Here is a 20,158-nt window from a genome sequence, read left to right as displayed (position 1 = left end):
AGAAGGAAAACCGGTCTGTAGTTTTTGACATGAGAGGGGTCAGGTGATGGTTTCTTCAAGAGGGGGGGGGACTCTGCCAGTCGTGAATGCAGAGGGAAAGCATCCTGATACAAGAGATGTGTTGAGGTGGGTTAGGAAGGGCCTCGGGGTGCACTAGAATGAAGGAGATAGGAGGGTACAGGGTCTAGGAAGCACGTGGTGGTGCGGCTAGATGTAACAAGGTTGAGGACCTCGTTAGGGGAGATGGGGGGAAGGCAGGGTGGGACATGGAGAGGAGGGGGGAACAGAGAGGGAAGAGAGGGTGGTGGGGTGGAGGTGAGGTTGGTGTACGGAGCATCGACTGGGGGGTGGGGGAAAGAGGATCTGATATTGTTAACTTTATTGTCAAAGAAGTTGGCGAAATTGTCAGGGAGAATGGAGGAAGTAGGAATAGTGAATAGAAAGTTTTTGAGTTTTTTAGGATGGGAAGCAGAGGTTAGAATTATAGAGCGGAATAAATCAGCTTTAGCAGTGGAAAGTTAAGAAGGTAATCTGGGAGTTTGCCTTTTCTCCATTTACGCTCAGCCATTCTCAGGCTTCATCAGTACGCATTGAGTTCCACAGCCAAGGGGCAGGTGGCGCTGTGCTGGCCTGGAGGTGAGGGGGAAAAGAGCTCTGTACAGAGAAGAGGAAAGACTTGTTTATGCCTTGATAGTTTTGCTCTCTCGCACCATCTTCCATCTTTCTCCTCTCTCTCTCTTACCCAGAACCATGGTGGAAATAAGTCTTCAATTTTTCTGTGTTTATATCCTCGCTAGTTTTTCCACATATGTCATATGTGTATGTTTTTTTTTTAATCTTTCAAATAAAACAAACCACACCAAAAAGAGTAGAGAGGAGAAGATCAGTAGCAGTATCAGAGGGGAGAGATTAGGATTCAAGGGCAGGGAGGGCAGAGGTAACGGAAGAGGAAAGGTCAGTAGGGGAGAGTGAGTGTGGGCACGGCCGTCTGGGAGATATGGAAGGCCCTGTGCCAGAAAAGTAGCGAGGTCCAGTGCCAGTGAGTGGAAGAAAGTGCCTGCATAGCTTGCACACAATTTAGATTTTTTTGTGCCTAAACATGATGATATATGTTTTGGATCACCCGTGTGTCATTCAAGCAGCAGATCTAGCCTACTTCACACTACTTGACAAGTGTGCATTATGTGTGAGCGAGTGAGAGAGGGGGAGAGAGAGAGAGAGAGAGAGAGAGAGAGACAGAGAGAGACAGAGGGAGAGAGAGAGAGAAAGCACACACCGGTTACAGGGTTTGTTGTTGACATCTGGTGTTGGCTAGCTGAAGGCTATGGATATAACAAAGGAGTCATAACCCACATTAAACACGTGCTCATCATACCTGTAGCCTACGAGCATAAGAATTGTGTGAGCATTTTCCTCCTGGCTTTTCACTAAGAGTAGCCTATGTTAATGTCTTTGTAATCCAAATTAGATGCAACGTCCTTTTCGATTGAGAGGATGGCCAGTCCACACCCTCACTCCTGGGACATGGTAATTCATAATGGTTCTTTATAAGTTTTAACTTCGAGAAACTCCGCTCCACGTTCCTCATCACCATCGGTAGTCTAATGGTGAGAAATTTGTGAACGGAAACTCTTAGTGAGGCTCTGAACTCTTCCTTTCTTTAATTCGTTTCTTTATTATTTTCCCCTGATTCAAATCTCCTCCCTCTGTCTTGTTCCCTCTGTATTTTAAGCTCCTCAATTGCACCACCTAAGTGTCAAACCACCACGCGACCAAAATTGATAAAGGCCTATCACGTAAGGTCACATTAGGAAAAAAAAAGACTATTTTATATATCTGTCTCTTATCACATACCCTGCCAGTATGCTAGACTTTTGGTCTATGATTGACTATTAATAAATATGATTCATTAATGATATCATTAACATGTGTAACATTTATTTATTAAAAGCAACACAAAAAAAATCCCTGTTGACACGAGGCCCTCCAAAGCATGAGGCCCTGTGTGACCACACCTTTCACCACCCTCTAGCGGCGAGCGGCCCTGCATGTGGGTACGGGGAGGAATAGGCTGGGTGCATTAAGTAGCGCTATAGAACTTCCGGGTGCGTCGCTTGGCATAAGAGTTTCCGGTCGCCGGCCATTCGTTCATTCGTTCGTAAACATTAGCATTATTAGCAGACTGCTACCATGTCACAAAAGAAACAAAAACGTCTGTTCAAATACCAACGCCGTGACTCCGGCTCCAATGAGCACTGTTGTGTGCCACAGTGTGCGAATTCGGCCCGATATAATTCAAGTCTAAGTTTCCACAGCTTCCCAAGCAACGGTGAGGAAAGGGCTAGGTGGCTAGCTAAGATTCGCAGGGATGCCTTCACCGTGACCCAGAGCACCAGAGCCAATTTCAACTTGCATACATTAACAATAAAATTAGTATGAAAATTTAAAATCGGATTCGGATCTTATCTTATTCTGATCCTCACCTGTAGTTGACACCGCAAAATCACCAGCTTCAAAGTGCCGACTACACACTCTGGTGCTCTGGGTCACGGTGAAGGCATCCCTGCGAATCTTAGCTAGCCACCTAGCCCTTTCCTCGCCGTTGCTTGGGAAGCTGTGGAAACTTAGACTTGAATTATATCGGGCCGAATTCGCACACTGTGGCACACAACAGTGCTCATTGGAGCCGGAGTCACGGCGTTGGTATTTGAACAGACGTTTTTGTTTCTTTTGTGACATGGTAGCAGTCTGCTAATAATGCTAATGTTTACGAACGAATGAACGAATGGCCGGCGACCGGAAACTCTTATGCCAAGCGACGCACCCGGAAGTTCTATAGCGCTACTTAATGCACCCAGCCTATTATGGAAGAGGGGAGGGAGAGGGAGTAGGACATGAAATAGTGGTCAGAAAGGGGAGTGACAGAGAGGTCAGACAGACAGACAGACAGACAGACAGACAGACAGACAGATAGATAGATAGATAGATAGATAGATAGATAGATAGATAGATAGATAGATAGATAGGAACTTTAATAATCCCCGTAGGGATTGTATGCAGAACATACATAGTCGCAAATAAACATAAAAGAGAACAAGGAATAGCCTACATACATACAGCATGTGTAAACTAAACTAGAAATGTATGCTCAGAGAGCACATAATGCTTTTTGTGTGAACGCTACTGTGTGTGTGACACAGGACATGTTTGGTATTGCTGCATTCGTTAGGCCGAGAGCTTTATGCCAGTCCAAACCCAGTATCTCTGTGACCTTCCCATGTCGAGATATAGCCATTTCAATTACCCCTATTGACAATCAATGGGGGGGATTTTTTGCTCCCCAAGTCCCAAAAATTCAATGGAGGTGAATGGTTGGCTATGTTTGGGCGGCTCATGGACCGTGATTCGGATCTACTCCAAAATTAAATGTGTTGTTAGTTGACCCATGCTACACAGGAAGTGGTGCACCATGGGCCTCAGCTGCTGCAGAACCATTCTCTCGAGTACCGTCATGACATGTGACCTCAGTGCCACTGGCCTGTAGTCATTGACGACACTGGGATGTGCTTTTGGGTAGAACAGTATCTAGTGAAGATAAGATCCAGTTGGTTTCCAGCCTTGGGGGTAGGAGGAGAAGGGCCTCAGGTGCCTGCCTGCATGTATCCTCCAGAACTGTATTATCTGGCCCCCGGGTGATACTGTTTTTTTGCTTCCCTCTGGAATATGTAGGGGTGGGACGTATGCCCACCTCCCTTGTTCTCTGTAAAGCGCATTGTGTTGCCTCTGTGTATGAAATGCGCTATACAAATAAAGCTTTGATTGATTGATTGATTGATTGATTGATTGAGAACACTGTCTGGTTCAGGAATCCTAAGAATGAATCTCTCTAATTCTGCCAGAAAATAATAATATTAATAATAATAATAATAATAATAATAATAGGTAAAAGATGTGAGCTCAAGCCTGTTTGTCATAAAATGTGATCCTTTCTCCTTGTGATGCAGTGTATGTGTTTGGGAATGTCATATTTTCAGATAAATTGAACATATTAATTGCTTCAAATGGGGGCATTCTTCAATACTATATAATGGCCATATACTTACTGACCTACACCCCTCAGGTCAAATGTAAAATTGCTGATGTAAAACATACCCTGCCTGGGCATCTCCAGCTTTCTTGATCATTTGTTGATTTGCTTGCTAATGACCTATTGAGTGGGAGTATCGATCCAAGTGTCATATGCAACAGAATGTGTGAATCTCTCATTGCCTCTTTTATGTACCGCCTGCACCCTGATTGAAAATGGATTCCAATCACAGTGTTGGTTTATAGGGGAGGGTGGGGGGAGGGGACTGGAGGGTGCAAAGTGTGACTACTGTAATTTTTACTGTGGGTGTCCTGACAAATACACCGTTTCTGACCTCAAGTACCTGCTTTTGAACCGGAATATGCCCGCTAGCTGGGTAGAGATATGATTTTCATGGAAATAATAATAATAATATTTATAAAGCACTTTTCATTGTCACACAATCTCAAAGTGCTGGCATCAGCCTTCATGAAATACTCATTCTACTACCATCTTGTTCAGATAAAATGTGGACCTCTGAGGTAAGCTTTTATTTTTGTTTGAGTAATGTAGAGAATAGAGAGAGGTTGTCTCTTGATTGTTCCGGGTGGAGCACTGATTGATTGTAAGTATTTTAGTGGCACTGCCAGTGAACCTCCACCAGGCCTCCTAGAGTAGCTGAGACATGTCCTCAGCTGTGAGAAATTCTGTTTTTGTTGCACAGGAAATCATTCAGTGTCATTCTGGCCTTCATTACCGACTACATCTGGGCAGAAATAGCCCATTGCTGCTTGAGAAAAAGGACAGATCATTATCCTGGATTTTAACATTCTTTTACCCTGGATTTCACCACAGGCTCAAAACTCACCTCTTTAGGAAGTACTACCAGGATCCTCCCTCTTAAGCACCTATTATATTTTTAGTTTGTGACTTGCATTTTGGCTTTAAGGGCTAGATTGTGCTCTTTGTCACTTGTTTAGAAAGGAGATGCACTTGTGAGTTCTGATGAGTAGTAGTACCCTGTCTCTGTCAGACTTGTACAATTCTGAATTGGGCTAGCTTATAAATTATGTTGTCATCTGTCATGTCAACTCTGTAACCCTTTTTAATGGATATGTGAATTTTGAGTACGTTTTAGACATCAAGTCACCAGGAGAAACAAAGCGAAGGCCACTATGCTGACATGAGATGATAAAACATCTATGTACAAAATGTCCAACTCCTTCTGATTCCACCTTGAACTTAAAAAAAAACAACTTAGCAGATAGCCGATGATCATTTTTGCTTCAGCAACTCAGCAACTAAAGGCGTGTCAACTCCATCACTGAAAGTTAACCCCTGTTTATAAAGAGTTTTGGGTACCACTTTACATTACAGCACGGTTATAACATAGTAATACCCTGGTAATATCTACTTTATTACTAGGGAATTACCAACAAATTACTAGTAGTTACCAGTAGTTACCAGGAGTAGTTATCATGTAGTTACCAAATAATAAACCCTGTAATATCTACATATTTCTAGGAAATTACCAATTAATTACCATTAGTTATCGGTAGTTACTAGTAGTAGTTACCATATAGTTACCCACTCATATTCCAGTTCCAGCTCATATTCCACATTATTACATAGAAACTACCATCTCTTTTTCCAGGTAATAAACTGTGACCTTTGTTTGGATGTTAGGAAGGATATAACCATATAATTACTTAGAAACAGGTAAAGTTGCATTTTCCAGATTTTTTCAGATTCCATGTTATTACTGTATGTAACAAATTGTACCTTAAATATAAATTGGGGGGGTAACTATATGTTAACTACAACTAATAACTACCGATAAGTAATGGTAATTGTTTAGTAATTTCCTAGTAATAATGAAGATATTACAGGGTTTATTAGTGGGTAACTATATGGTAACCACTACTAATAACTACTGATAACTAATGGTAATTGTTTAGTAATTTCCTAGTAATAATGAAGATATTACAGGGTTTATTAGTGGGTAACTATATGGTAACCACTACTAATAACTACTGATAACTAATGGTAATTGTTTAGTAATGTCCTAGTAATAATGAAGATATTACAGGGTTTATTAGTGGGTAACTATATGGTAACCACTACTAATAACTACTGATAACTAATGGTAATTGTTTAGTAATTTCCTAGTAATAATGAAGATATTACAGGGTTTATTAGTGGGTAACTATATGGTAACCACTACTAATAACTACTGATAACTAATAGTAATTACTTGGTAATTTCCTAGTAATTATGTAGATTATTACAGGGTTTATTAGTTTTAACTACATAGTAACTACTCCTGGTAACTACTAGTAATTTGTTGGTAATTCCCTAGTAATAATGTAGATATTACCAGGGTATGTTATTACCGTGCTGTTATGTAAAGTGGTACCGAGTTTTGTATTGATTCTGCAAAACATTTGTTTCTTCTCTTTGTTGAAATATTGTTGTTCCTGATGAGTATTGAGGTCCACTCAGTTCTTATCCTGCCAAATTCTACATGACTGTTCACTTATTTTATAGTATTGTAACATGGACCAATGATGGACTCCTCAGACAGGTTGCGCATGACGTAACTGATGTTTATTTCAGCTTAGCACATCGATAGGGTACAGTCATTAGCATTCCCCCTCACTGGCTAAGCTTGCCCCCCTGCTCTCGCGGCCAGGACCCTATTAAACGGCTAAATATGTTTGGTCATGGTTGCTTTATCAAACTAACTAGTAACTGTTTCCTTAGATAACAACACTTTTGATAACATGTCCTTTAACAAAATATAAAGTTTGTAACCATGCTTTTTTATTATTATAAAACTGTGGCATGCTCACGGCAAGAAGGTCCTGGGTTCGATTCCCACTTGGGACGATGTTGGCAATGGGGATGTTCGGAAGTTTGAATTTTAGTCAAAACTTACTTCCAAATGTCGTCAGACACCTCAAGATTCAGCTCAGTGGACTCGGCTTCTTTCAGATGGTTAGTGGATATACTGTAAAGGTGGTAAATAGACACACAATGCAAGATATCAGGTGTTTGGAGACCGGAGGTAGCTGTAGGAGCTCATATAATTGACTCTGGCTTGGTTTCAATATTTGGAATTTTGTCTTCTGTGTGTTTTCTACCTGTAGCTCGTGCAGGGTTCTCTCCATTACCTTCAAACGGGATTCAAACACATTTTCTGAGGATTAAAGAGATACGGACTTTGTTTCACATTGGTCAAACTGGTTGTTAATGGTCTTCAGAATTGCGTCTGACATGTCTTTCCACAGTGCACATGTTGGTGGAGAGTATTCGCCATGAGAGTCATCAGCTTCACCTTTGCTAGCCATGACATTTGCTAGATGTTCACTTTTACCTTTGTCTTTCCATGTGTTCTGCATTTCCAGGATTCTATTGTCCATTCTATCATACCATTAGGCAGAATCTTTTCAGTAGATAAAAATAATGCTCTTATTTGGTTAGAAGACTCAGAAAAGCTGAAATATCTTTTTCTAAATGAAACTTTTTCGTTTGCTTCTTTTCTAGAAAAAGTTTGGTCCATGAGGAGGAAGGCTATGTACATGTACTGTAATTTGGCCGTGTATATTGTGTTGTTGTGATATATTATGTATTATTAACTGTGTCGTATAATCCCATATGGGATGGGCCACTTTGGGTGGCACGACACGCAAATAAAAATTCATTCATTCATTAATTCCATGACTTTTTATTCAGGTCTAGGTCACGTAGAGAGAGAGGTTGTGATACGTTTTGAGAGCAAACTGTAAATAATCCAGCCATGAACACTGAACATGAACAAGTAAATAATAATGTAAAGGAAAAAATAATGATCATTGAATTCCTTGTAATCAGTTGTTTTCACATAAAGACTAGTCTAGTGAGAGATGAACTATTAGTTCTTTCACACACACTGGCTCTTCAACTGAGTTGTCATACACTCCTTTGGTATTCTCTAATACTAAAAAGTTAGGGGCATTGCATTGATGTGTGAGGTAGGGCTGCTCGATTATGGCAAAAATCATAATCACGATTATTTTGATTGATATTGAGATCACGATTATTTAACACGATTATTCATAGATTTTTTTTTTTAATCAAAAGTTAAAATTTTCTTAAATTTTCTTAACAAATCAAATTATTGACTTTGATAATTAATTTATTAAATGTTGACAGTGGCTTTTCTTTTTAACAATGTTCTTTGGATTATATACATTTCTCCCATGGGAGACAAATAGTGAACCTTGACCTTGATAAATAAATTAATAAAAGTGCCAAAACTGATAAATAAAGAAGCTTCAAAGCACCGCAACCACCACAGAAGAAGACTACCTCGGAAAAATAATTTCACTATGACAGAACGCGTCTAAATAAGTTATTTAATGGTAGCGCCGAGGCTTCAAAACCCAGCATTTGTTAAAATAGACCAATTTGCGTTTCATGTTTATCTGACACTTGTAAATATGAGCGCCTCTCCTAAATAGGCCGACACCGATTTATTTTGACGGCAAAGTGAATGGAGCGGCAAAGGACTGTTGTCTGGCATGAGCGAGCGGAATGCACTGAGAAGGGCTACTTTGACGCAGCTACGACTGCGTAGCAAATTTTACACACCGTGTCAACTTGGTCCAAATCTGTCTCTGCGAACCCATAGTGTTTCCACACCACTGACGTTGTTTTAGCTCTCTTGTCCACCTCTCTTTCTGCTGCCATAATCTTCTTGTCGTGTTTTGTTCGAGAGGAGCATGCGTGCGCCTCGCTTGACAACTCGTCTCGCTTTGAACTAAAGTGTTTGTTTTGGGGCTTTGGTGGGTGGGGGAGGGGTCAAGCACAGTATAGCTCTGCAGTGTAGGGTACACTTGATTTGTGCAAAATCGTTTTATGGCGATTATTTAGTTTTAATGATCGTTGACAGCCCAAATCTTAATCTAGATTAAAATCCGATTAATCGAGCAGCCCTAGTGTGAGGTATACAAAAGTTCAAAATGTAAAACTCCCCTTGCAACAGTGATCTAAATAGCAATCAGTGTGATGCCAGACAGCCAGTCTCTGAGGATGTGTTGTGTTGCCACTGGTTGCGTACTGAGAGTCATCTGAGAATAAGCCGTAGTATTGGAGGGGCAGAACCTGTATGGACAGTAATAAATATTTGCTTTTTAACAGCACAGGTAGAATATTATTTAAGATATTTCCCAGATATGTTGGCAATGGTTTTGATTAGGGTAGGTAGGTTTTTGACTGGCCCAACTAAAACTCACATGGAGCTGTATTTTCTATTGAAGCCAACAGGAGGACATCCTGAAAGGACATTCTTTATGATGGGTTTTGAAGGAGACCTCTTGTTCTCTCCAGATAATTTCATATTCCAATAACTTTAATATGTCCTAACAGTCGCTCACTGAAGCTTGGTAACCAGGATTAGGAATGGCAGCTTTAAGCCTTTCGGTGGCTGGGGAGTCTAGACAAGGCTCTCTCAGTTTGGGGTTGGAGGCTGTGCTACCGAACCAAAGAAAAAGGTCATTCACGATCAAGGCCCCAAGGGGAACGTTTTTCAGCTCCTTTCTCCTTCAAAATGCATCACAATTTCACAAGCAATTCCACAAAGATTGTTTTCATAGGACGTACAATGAACCACTGCTATTTGCAGGTTTATTGTTCGTCATTAGCAAACAGGTGTAGAGATTACTGTAAATGCAATTTATTTGATCTGTGACTTTAATTTCTGAATGCATTGACTCACATTTCTGAAGATGACATTTCATCACAATAGATCATATATGTAGACATTGATAATAGAATAACATTGTACAGTCTTTGATAAGGCAAGTAAGTTGAAGCTTGTCTATGTGATAGATTGAATTTAATTGGCAGCAAAACTGTTATCATCTGGGTCTGGGCCAAAGCACAAGTGTTTGATTGTTCAGGGCTGTCTTAGTGTCTGTGTGTGTCCTGTGATTGTCGTGCAAAGGTTCAGCTCTGAGTGGATTACTCCTGAAGACCAATCATTGTGGACCCAGATGCTTTAGATGATTTTCATTTGAAAAGCTTGATTATGATAGCCCCTTTTCACAGCAGCCATTTTGACATGTTATTGCTGGGTAAACACAAATGTAAATATAGCTGCAAGCAGCGATATGGGGGCCAAGCAGGTGCCCAGAACATCAAAGACAACTAGGCTATACAGTAGTTATAGAGCTATAGGACCCCCATTTTGTTTGATCGGGCCAATAACGGAGTGTTAGCCTCTCTCCATGGGTGTAGATAGGCATACAACGTATGGTGATGTTTGGTCGAACCGTTCAGAAGTTATACACCTTTACGTGAAAAGCCACACCCTCTGCAATCTTCATTGACTCGCCGTATCTCTGACTTTTGACTTTTCAAACTTTGCTGAATTAGATCTTTTGATATTGGTCCCTAGATTGTGTAAATCGAGGGACATGCAGATTGGTGAATGTTCCTCGGAGGAGATAGATTTTAAGTGTTTTTCACAAAATCCAAAATGGCGGAAATCCAATATGGTGGAAAATATGTCATATTTGGACTCGGCATGAGCCACGGAATCCAACGGTACCTCGTTTTTGAAAATCGGGCTGATGGCTCAAAAGTTGCATGCCTAAACTCACCTCCAACTTTGACACGTTGGTGGCGCTAGAGGGTTCGAGGTGTGGACATGTGACTCGGTCACGAGGGTCATGGCACTGTCCCGAATGAGTATGCCAATTTTCACAACTTTTACCATATGGTTCTAAGGGCTGCCATAGACTCCCATTGCGGAATAATAATAATAATAATAATAATAAGAAAACGTAGAATCACCTAAGGTGCCTATGAAGCTTCGCTGCTTGGACCCCAATTAATAACATTAATTATGGCCCTGTTCCATTTAGGATTTAGGTGGGCCAGGGGGCCCTGGTATTGTGCATGCTGGCTCACTGGAATGGCTGTGACACAATGTGACCATCATTAATTGGATCACCTGTGTTTACCCTGCTTTGACATGTCAAAATAGCTGCTGTGAAAAGGGCCTATTGATGTGAACTGGCACATTTATCTTAGCCTGGCTTCTCCATCCTGATCACGTGAGCTCACATTCTATTTCTCTCTGCAGATCAGTCTGGCCAAAATCCCATTTGACTGAATTCCACCCGGCAGATATTTGCTGTGCCAATCACAACCGTTTATCAGATATGGGACGGTTCTGATACAACGACTATACCCATTTGATAAGATGATATGATGACTAACCCACATTTCGTTGGGTTATAGGCTTTTTGGTCGGCAACCATTGATAACGCCCCTTGCAAATTAAAAATAAAGACCCTTCGCATTCTGTGAACTGTCTGAAGCCAGGCTACATTTATCTAGCCTCGTGAGACCATCCTGATCAGGGACACTCAAATACAAATCCTTTTTACCAATAATCCAAACATCTTTTAAGAAAACCCTGGCAGTACTTAGACTGAAATTGTGCCTCCCCCTTCATTTTTTAACAGTATATCATGATTTTCACATTGCACTGCATTTTATTGCACTGTTTTTTTGACATTTTGTATTTGCACTCTTAAGTCTTGTAAACAATTATAATACAAATCCCCCCCCCCCCCCCCCCAACCGGTTCACACACACACACACACACACACACACACACACACACACACACACACACACACACACACACACACACACACAACAAAGGTGAATCAAACCATTTAAATTCCTGTCTCCTCTCCTGTATTATCTCCTTACCTCCTGTCTTATCTCCTCGCCTCCTGTATCCTCTCCTCTTGTCTCCTCTCCTCCTCTCCTGTCTTATCTCCTCACCTGCTGTCTCCTTACATCCTGTCTTATCTCCTCACCTCCTGTATCCTCTCCTCTTGTCTCCTCTCCTCCTCTCCTGTCTTATCTCCTCACCTCCTGTCTCCTTACGTCCTGTCTTATCTCCTCACCTCCTGTATCCTCTCCTCTTGTCTCCTCTCTTCCTCTCCTGTCTTATCTCCTCACCTCCTGTATCCTCTCCTTTTGTCTCCTCTCCTGTCTCTTCTCCTCCTGTCTCCTCTCCTCCTCTCCTGTCTTGTCTCCTCTCCTCCTCTCCTGTCTTATCTCCTCATCTCCTGTATCCTCTCCTCTTGTCTCCTCTCCTGTCTTATCTCCTCACCTACTGTATCCTCTCCTTTTATCTCCTCTCCTGTCTCTTCTCCTCCTGTCTCCTCTCCTCACCTCCTGTCTTATCTCCTCACCTCCTGTCTCCTTACGTCCTGTCTTATCTCCTCACCTCCTGTATCCTCTCCTTTTGTCTCCTCTCCTGTCTCTTCTCCTCCTGTCTCCTCTCCTCACCTCCTGTCTTATCTCCTCACCTCCTGTATGCTCTCCTCCTGTCCGATTTCATCCCATTATTTTTCTGGAAAGATTGCTTCAAAAGTACTATGTTTTGTTTCAGAGTGGCGTTTCAAATTGCCTCTTCACAAGAGCTACCATTTCATGGCATATTAAGCACATCGGGTTGGTACTCGTTGGAGGGAGGACGAAGGCATATTTTTCGATCCATTCATCTGAATTTCCTATTTTCACTGTTGACTTTTCTCTCGGCCACCTTTGAAAATGCCAGCTACACTAGAAATAACTCTGGCTAAAACCACAACTAGGCTGTCAACTCATCTGCGCTGTCAACTCACATGACTCCAGTGTTGCCAGATTGGATTGACAATTTCCCAACCGCCCAATGTGATCAAAGGTAGCCCACATGGGTGGAAAACCCTCAAATCTGGCAACACTGCCAACGCCAACCCCTCGAAGCAGAGGACATTCTAAGTGTTGCTGGAGAAAGTGGAGAATTTTGACTCATTGCTTCACAGCAATGTATCGGAAGTAATACTATGAAAAGTCCTGTGAGTCCAGAGACAGTTGTACTTCGGTCCGGATCCGGACCAGAGTCCGGACTGAGAACGGATGATCCTGATCTTGCAAGCTCACATTCTGTTTCCCTCCGCAGATCGGTCTGGCCTTCCCCCTATTTAGAGCAATTTCCAGAAATTGGAAATGTGACTGGACCAATCAGGCACTGCGTTCTAACTGCTGTTCTGTCCCCCAGTGGAACACATCCCCTGATTGTGTCCCATAGTTGATGACATGAAATAGAGGCAGTTGGTAACAGTAGGCTAATGGCGTTTCAGAAAGAAATGATCAGTAATGTTAAAAACAAAGCCATAAGTGCAGTTATTGCAGAAATAGACTCAATAACAACAATTAAACAAGAACAGTGGCCGTGTCCGAAATGCCTGCTACCTGCTATATAGCAGGCGAGAAGTAGCATGCTACTTTGTACCTACTACTCCATGAAAACGATATAGCAGGCGAGAACATGTAGCATGCTACTCGAGTCAGATGACGGGAATGCGTGGGTTACGTCATTACGTACACGACCGCTCCACTGGCTGGCTAACTTAGCCGGTAACATTGCGTTTCCATGGATACAGGGCTACTAGTTAGCTATGACATCGTGAGTTCTCGAAATCTAATTTGTACTCCACATATATACACAAAACTGCATTTGTAGCTCTGTGTCGTTATATCTAAGATATCTGACGGGAAAAATATTTTTTTCATCTACAAATTAAGTCAATACTTACATTTAAAAACTCCTTCGCTCTGCCCCGCCTGACAGTCACTGGCGTCAGCCATTTTTCGCTGAACAGTGACGTAACATCCGGAATAGCATGCTCTGAACTATGCTACGTTTTTCACCGTTTTTTTCGCCAATATAGCAGGTGAGGTAGCAGGCAAGAGGTAGCAGGCACAGTTTTGAATTAGCATGCTACTTCTCGCCTGCTATATAGCAGGTAGCAGGCATTTTGGACACGGCCAGTGTGTGCCTAAGTGCCTGCGTGTTCTGAGGGTTCCTGAGTGTTCTAAGGGTTCCTGAGTGTTCCGAGTGTTCCGAGTGTTCCTGAGTTTTCTGAGGGTTCCTGAGTGTACTGAGTGTTCCTGAGTGTATGTGTGCACGTACAGTAGCCTACAGTATATTATGAATGTATATTATACATATTTATACAGATGTATGTATATGTAATCTATATTTTATGAAATATATACTGTATGTATATATTTCTTGTACTCTATTATGTATATTCTTTACTCTGTATATTCTTTACTCTAACTTATCCTGTACATTATCTCTGCTGAAACACCTCCCCATCCCCTTCATCTTACTGTATGCTATTTTATCATCTTATCTTATGCACTAGCAGAGTTGCTTTGCGGAAAGATGTTTTCGGTGTCGAAATTTCAACCTTTTTTCTTTTCTTTTTTTCTCAATTGCCTATGATGCGCTTTTGTAGCTCAAATTCAGTGATGATTGGTTACTCATGGGTCTGTTACTTTGTAATTAGAGGGATGATATTATAGGAATATAGTAGGAGAATATAGCAGTTCGGTTTTAATGCAGCTCTGCAAGTGTTGGCATGGTGAGCAGACACATTTATCCTTCCACCTCTCAACTGTACGTTGAGTTATCGCCTGGGGAATATTTGAGGCCTTCAAATACACTCTGGGTGGTATATATTTAATCTGCTATATAATGACTGGTGACTGGACTGGAAATCGAAGGAAATCACAATTGACTGTGTAAAATGAAGGAGTGTGTTCTTCACCCCATTAGATCTGGTGGGGATTATTCATTCAAACTGAAAGGACTGTTGGAAAATGAATGGTGATGGTGAAAGACAGTGTTGAATGTGTGTCATGATTAATGCTTGATTCAGTGGTGGATTCATAGCTCCTACCAACAGACGAGTTGGCCTTAAATCATCTCTGTTTCTTCAAGAGATTTAATAAAATATTATTCCAACTCCACAGCACAGATACTCTTCCAGAATGGTCCTGGTTTGTCGTCTTTCTTGGGAAGTGTAGTCCAGGTGTGGTCAGGTCATCCCAGGTCAAATAATGACATGAATCCTGTCCTCTCAGCTGGGTCAATCAGTGGCATCTGGAGTGTCACATTATATGCTGGTTTTTCATTGATCGTGGTGTTAAAAAAATACTAATACCATGTAAATAATCGGGCCATGATATATATGTTTTTTTTTGTGTTTAAAAAAAAAAAGTAAATAGTAATGTAAATAGTAATGTAAATACAAACTTAATGATTGAATTCCTTGTAATCTGTTGTTTTCACCGTTTTTGAAGAGAAAACATTGAAGCAAAAGTTAAAGATGCATTTTAAGTGATCATATTATTTTTGCTAAAGATTATATAGATATAGTGATAATTTTTGCCATGATAATCATATTGTGAGATATCGTGACAGCCCAAAGGTTTGAGAATTGGGTGATGGTACGCAAGGGTTTGAATATAGTGCCTGTGCATAAGGGTATTGGTATATGGGGATGATGTTAGATATTAAACTCTCTCTCTCTCCCTCTCTCTGCCACAGGGGGTATCTTTGAAACGGTAGAGAATGAACCTATTAGTATTGAAGAAATGGCCTTCAAATTTGCTGTAACCAACATAAACAGAAACCGGACCATAATGCCAAACACCACCTTGACATATGACATTCAGAGAATAAACCTGTTTGACAGTTTTGAGGCTTCTAGGAGAGGTGAGATCTCTTTATTTCCTTATTCCAGTCTCTATTTGTGTATAGTCTTGTAACCGTCAACATAATGAGACTATTACTTTAGGTTATTAAGGCCTCACACTTACTGTAATCTCATCTGCTTCTCACTATGATCTATTTTCTCCACCTGTCCCTCTTACAAACCTGTGACCTTTACTCCTTGCTAGCCTGTGACCAGCTGGCGCTGGGTGTGGGAGCAGTCTTCGGCCCATCACACAGCTCCTCGGTCAGTGCGGTCCAGTCCATCTGTAATGCACTGGAGGTGCCTCACATCCAGACGCGCTGGAAACACCCATCTATGGACAACAAAGACAGCTTCTACATCAACCTCTACCCTGAATATACCTCCATCAGCAGGGCTGTGCTGGACATTGTGCAGTACTATAAGTGGAAGACAGTTACTGTTGTATATGAAGATGCTGTTGGTGAGTGAACTGACATGGAGGCCTTTACAAGTACAGGGCCCAGGTATCTAAAGTAATTTAGACAGGAGTGTTGATATTTGCAATACAATTAAAGGATATGGACACTGAATTTCATGTTTAGCCCTATCCCTGGCTTCCCTGGCATGTATCTGACTAGTACAGGTTAAAATATTTCTGTTTTGTGCAGTACAGAGTTCTGTGTCAATAACGTCGGCGCGCGGACCCTGGCTCGTTGCTAGCTATGGTCACACTCGAAATTTTCTCGCCAATTTCCTTGTTTTCTTTCATACGGTCATTCACACCCAGACACCTGAATTCATGTTTAAGACAATAAAATACTGTATTGTTCAAATACACACGCATGCTACCAGAGCGGCCAGCAGAGGGCAGATGACTACCTACAGTAGAACAAACTCTTTGAAAAACACTATTGTCTATTACAGGGCTGTGATGGCATGGAACCGTTTTCCAACTGACATCCATTTAATTAGTGGTAAGGCTTGTTTTAAAAAAAGACAAGAGTATTTGAGTTACGTGCAGTCTGGCTTCAGAAACTTGTTTTGTCAGGTTTGTTATTCATAGTGATTCTAGTCAAAAAGCTTGTTCAATAACATTCAACATAACAGTTGCAAATTTGCTTTTTCAATTAAATCAAGTTAAAATTCAGTTCTCCCACCCCATGTGTCTTTGTAAATAGGAAAATGTATACAGGGAAATGTTGCATTTTGCCTTCATTATTTTATCAGAATGCACAAGAATGCTTGATTTACATTTAAAAACATCTTATGGGGGGATGCCCCCAGACCCCCCAGACCCCCCTACAGGGGTTTGGTTTCAAAGCTTTCAGCCCCACCTACTATTTTTTTCACCAGCCGCCACTGAGTGTGACCATAGCTAGCAACGAGTCAGGGTGCGCGCGCCAACGTTATTGACACAGAACTCTGTACTGCGAAAAAAAAATATTTTAACCTGTACTACTCAGATACATGCCAGGGAAGCCAGGAATAGGGCTAAACATGAAATTCAGTGTCCATATCCTTTAAGCTTTGCATTTCTATTGACACTTATTTGCTGGCACAGGTTATCCGCCAGTCCATGGCAAATTACCTCTATTCAGATAACATGTTTCTGGTTCCAGACTCAGCAAATGTCATTCACAGGTGGTATTTATTATTATTAAAGGTTGCAAAAGCTTGCAGTACCTTGCTTAGCCCTTTTGATCCCTTGGGCTAAGATTATGAATATTGAAATGAGGGTTTACAGTATGTGGTGATTTTTCTTTGTATAATGTGATCATAATTATTTGTATGCTTAGAATTAATAATATTCTGGACTCAAAGCAATATTGCAAAATTGTGTTGTGATTTAGATTTACAAATATATGCATCATATTTTCAAAGATATCAACTGATAATAAGCAGTCCTAGACCTCCAAAATCTGCTCCTGTCTTTTCTTCTGACATCTTTCTTCTAGGGTTAATCCGTTTGCAGGAGTTGATCAAGGCTCCCTCCAGATACAACATTAAGATCAAGATCCGCCAGCTGCCTGTGGGGAGTAAAGACGCCCGGCCACTGCTGAAGGAGATGAAGAAGGGCAAGGAGCTGTATGTGATCTTCGACTGCTCCTACCAGACATCTGCAGACATACTAAAGCAGGTGAGACACAACAACAGATCGGTCTCCTCAGCTTGGAAAAAGGGACCCGCTCTGTCTGTCTTTTCTAAGATAAACCCACCAACGTGTACAATTCTGCATTTCTATGCAAGCTCTCAATGATATTATGTTGCATTTTGGCATTACATTCTGTTAGACATTTATAGACTGAGGACAAGATTATTATAGGTTTCCCTTCGGAGATTCAGTCCCTTGGGAAATGTTCTTTCCAAAGGGATCAGTAATTTATTAACACAGCAAACATGAGTGCAAACCAAACACATGGCCATAAATAAAGTTAAACAAAGTGTCTATTGTGTGGTGAAGCTCAACCCTTTTTTGAAGCGGTGTCTAGGTTACATTTGTCGCCAAGGACATGGGCGCAAAGGGGAATTCATGTTGAATGTTCTGTGCTGCAGGGGGGGATGCTGCGCTGTGGGGGGGTCACGGCTCCTTCCCAGCCAGGCACAGTTATACCGATAAAAAATGTCAAATTCCTCTCCTCGCTCCCGCCTTTTGGATGACGATGCTGATTGGCTCGTGAAGTTGTTGCCTCTTTAGGGGCGGGGCTAGCGATGTCCTGGGGAAAAAGACAATCTGATAACGGAAAACCGGAGAAAACGCTATGTATTGCTTTAAGAAAAACAACAAACCAATAAGATAAGGGCTGGGGCGTATCTCAACCAAGTTAGGGTGATGACTATACTGGGCTGGGAGGACTGGTACTCTAATAATCTATCCTATCATTTTATACTAAATGTAATGCCTCTAATGCCTCTCTATGGGACAACTTTGAAGCAGTCATCTGGTGTGTTCCTGCAGATCCTGTCAATGGGAATGATGACTGAATACTATCACTTCTTCTTCACCACACTGGTAAGCACTGCATGTTCTATAGTTACATAAAACAGGGCACAGGGAACTCTTTGTGGTTTGTACTTGGTCAGTATTGTGTTTGTGTAGTTATTAAATACTGTTCATAGCCTCACTAAGTTGTAAGTCTCCTGTATACCTCCTACAGTAAATGGATTATTTAGTGCTCGTGCTGAAGGTTAGGTTTGTCCCTTCCCAGGACCTGTTTGCCCTGGACCTGGAGCCTTACCGCTACAGCGGCGTGAACATGACAGGGTTCCGCCTCCTCAACATAGACAACCCCCAGGTGGCGTCCGTGGTGGAGAGGTGGGCCATGGAGCGCATTCAAGCCCCGTCCAAACTTGAGGCTGGCCTCCTGGACGGCATGATGACAGTATGTTGGCATTCGAAATCAATTCAAATCTCAGATGGCTGAACTGTTTTTTATTTTCGTTTTTTTTTTTTTTTTTTTACCTCCCTCTGGAAAATTAGGGGTAGGATCAGTATATTTTCCCCCTTTTCTTTCTGTGAAGCACATTGTGTTGCCTTTGGGTATGAAATAAGCTATATAAATATTATTATATTAAAGTTTGATGTAATTTGATTTGTTGGCCTTCTCCACAAGATAGAAGTAAATTTCCATATTGAATTGTTAACTTGTCATCCATACAGAATTTGTAAGACTAGGACTGACTGACAGATTAATATGGTTTATAGATTTGTTTATAGTAATATCATACTTTATCAGTTCCACAAGGGGAAATTGCAACATTACAGCAAAGTGGATATAGTAAAAAAAAAAAAAAGAAGAAAAAAGACAAAGATAAAAACTGCACACAACTTTCACACAAATTCCCACACTGTATACATTAGAGTGTAATCATTTGTCAGTTCAGTTCCAGTGTGTGTGTGTGGTCTACTGGGAGCAGCATTGATTGAGTGAGTGGTCAGGCTTACTGTGTTGAGTGAGTGTTCAGGCTTACTGTGTGACAGCTCTCTGCTTCTTTTTCACTACTGATGGCCACAGGCAGAAACAACAGAGTTTGGACATTCATTCATTGGAAATAAGCAGGATATATCTGTTGACTTAAGTTGTTTTTTTTCCTGCAGACTACTGTGTAGGGACATTGTTGCTCTATCAGATTTAGTGATGTGATGAACATACACGTACAGTATATGCTCCACTGTGAGGTGTGTGTGTGTGTTGTGTGTTTGTATGTGTGTGTGTGTTTGTGTGTGTGTGTGTGTGTGTGTGTGTGTGTGGTTGTGTGTGTGTGTGTGTATGTATATGTGTGTGTATGTATATGTGTGTGTGTGTGTGTGTGTGTGTATATGTGTTTGTGTGTGTATGTATATGTGTGTGCGTGTTGTGTTTGTATGTATATGTGTGTGTGTGAGTATGTATATGTGTGTGTGTATATGTGTGTGTGAGTATGTATATGTGTGTGTGTGTGTGTGTGTGTATATGTGTGTGTGTGTATATGTGTGTGTGTGTGAGTATGTGTGTGTGTGTATGTACTGTATATG

General features: G+C 41.3%; 1 protein-coding gene across 2 annotated transcripts in view; it reads left to right on the top strand.

Annotated features, from left to right (window-relative positions):
• LOC311316144 (glutamate receptor ionotropic, kainate 1) overlaps positions 1 to 20,158 on the top strand; it is a gene marked incomplete at both ends in the record, with an annotated part of 36,527 nt that overhangs the window by 4,989 nt on the left and 11,380 nt on the right. For both annotated transcript variants that reach the window (XM_084446930.1, XM_084446929.1), the window contains 5 exons: positions 15,516 to 15,683; positions 15,869 to 16,126; positions 17,601 to 17,782; positions 18,602 to 18,655; positions 18,852 to 19,025. In XM_084446930.1, the coding sequence (XP_084303056.1) occupies positions 15,516 to 15,683; positions 15,869 to 16,126; positions 17,601 to 17,782; positions 18,602 to 18,655; positions 18,852 to 19,025 (836 nt within the window). The remainder of the gene's footprint in view (positions 1 to 15,515; positions 15,684 to 15,868; positions 16,127 to 17,600; positions 17,783 to 18,601; positions 18,656 to 18,851; positions 19,026 to 20,158) is intronic.

This window comes from Borostomias antarcticus (assembly GCF_949987555.1).
Source record: "Borostomias antarcticus genome assembly, chromosome: 1".
Classification (NCBI taxonomy): domain Eukaryota; kingdom Metazoa; phylum Chordata; class Actinopteri; order Stomiiformes; family Stomiidae; genus Borostomias; species Borostomias antarcticus.
This window is presented reverse-complemented; position numbering and strand designations above follow the sequence as displayed.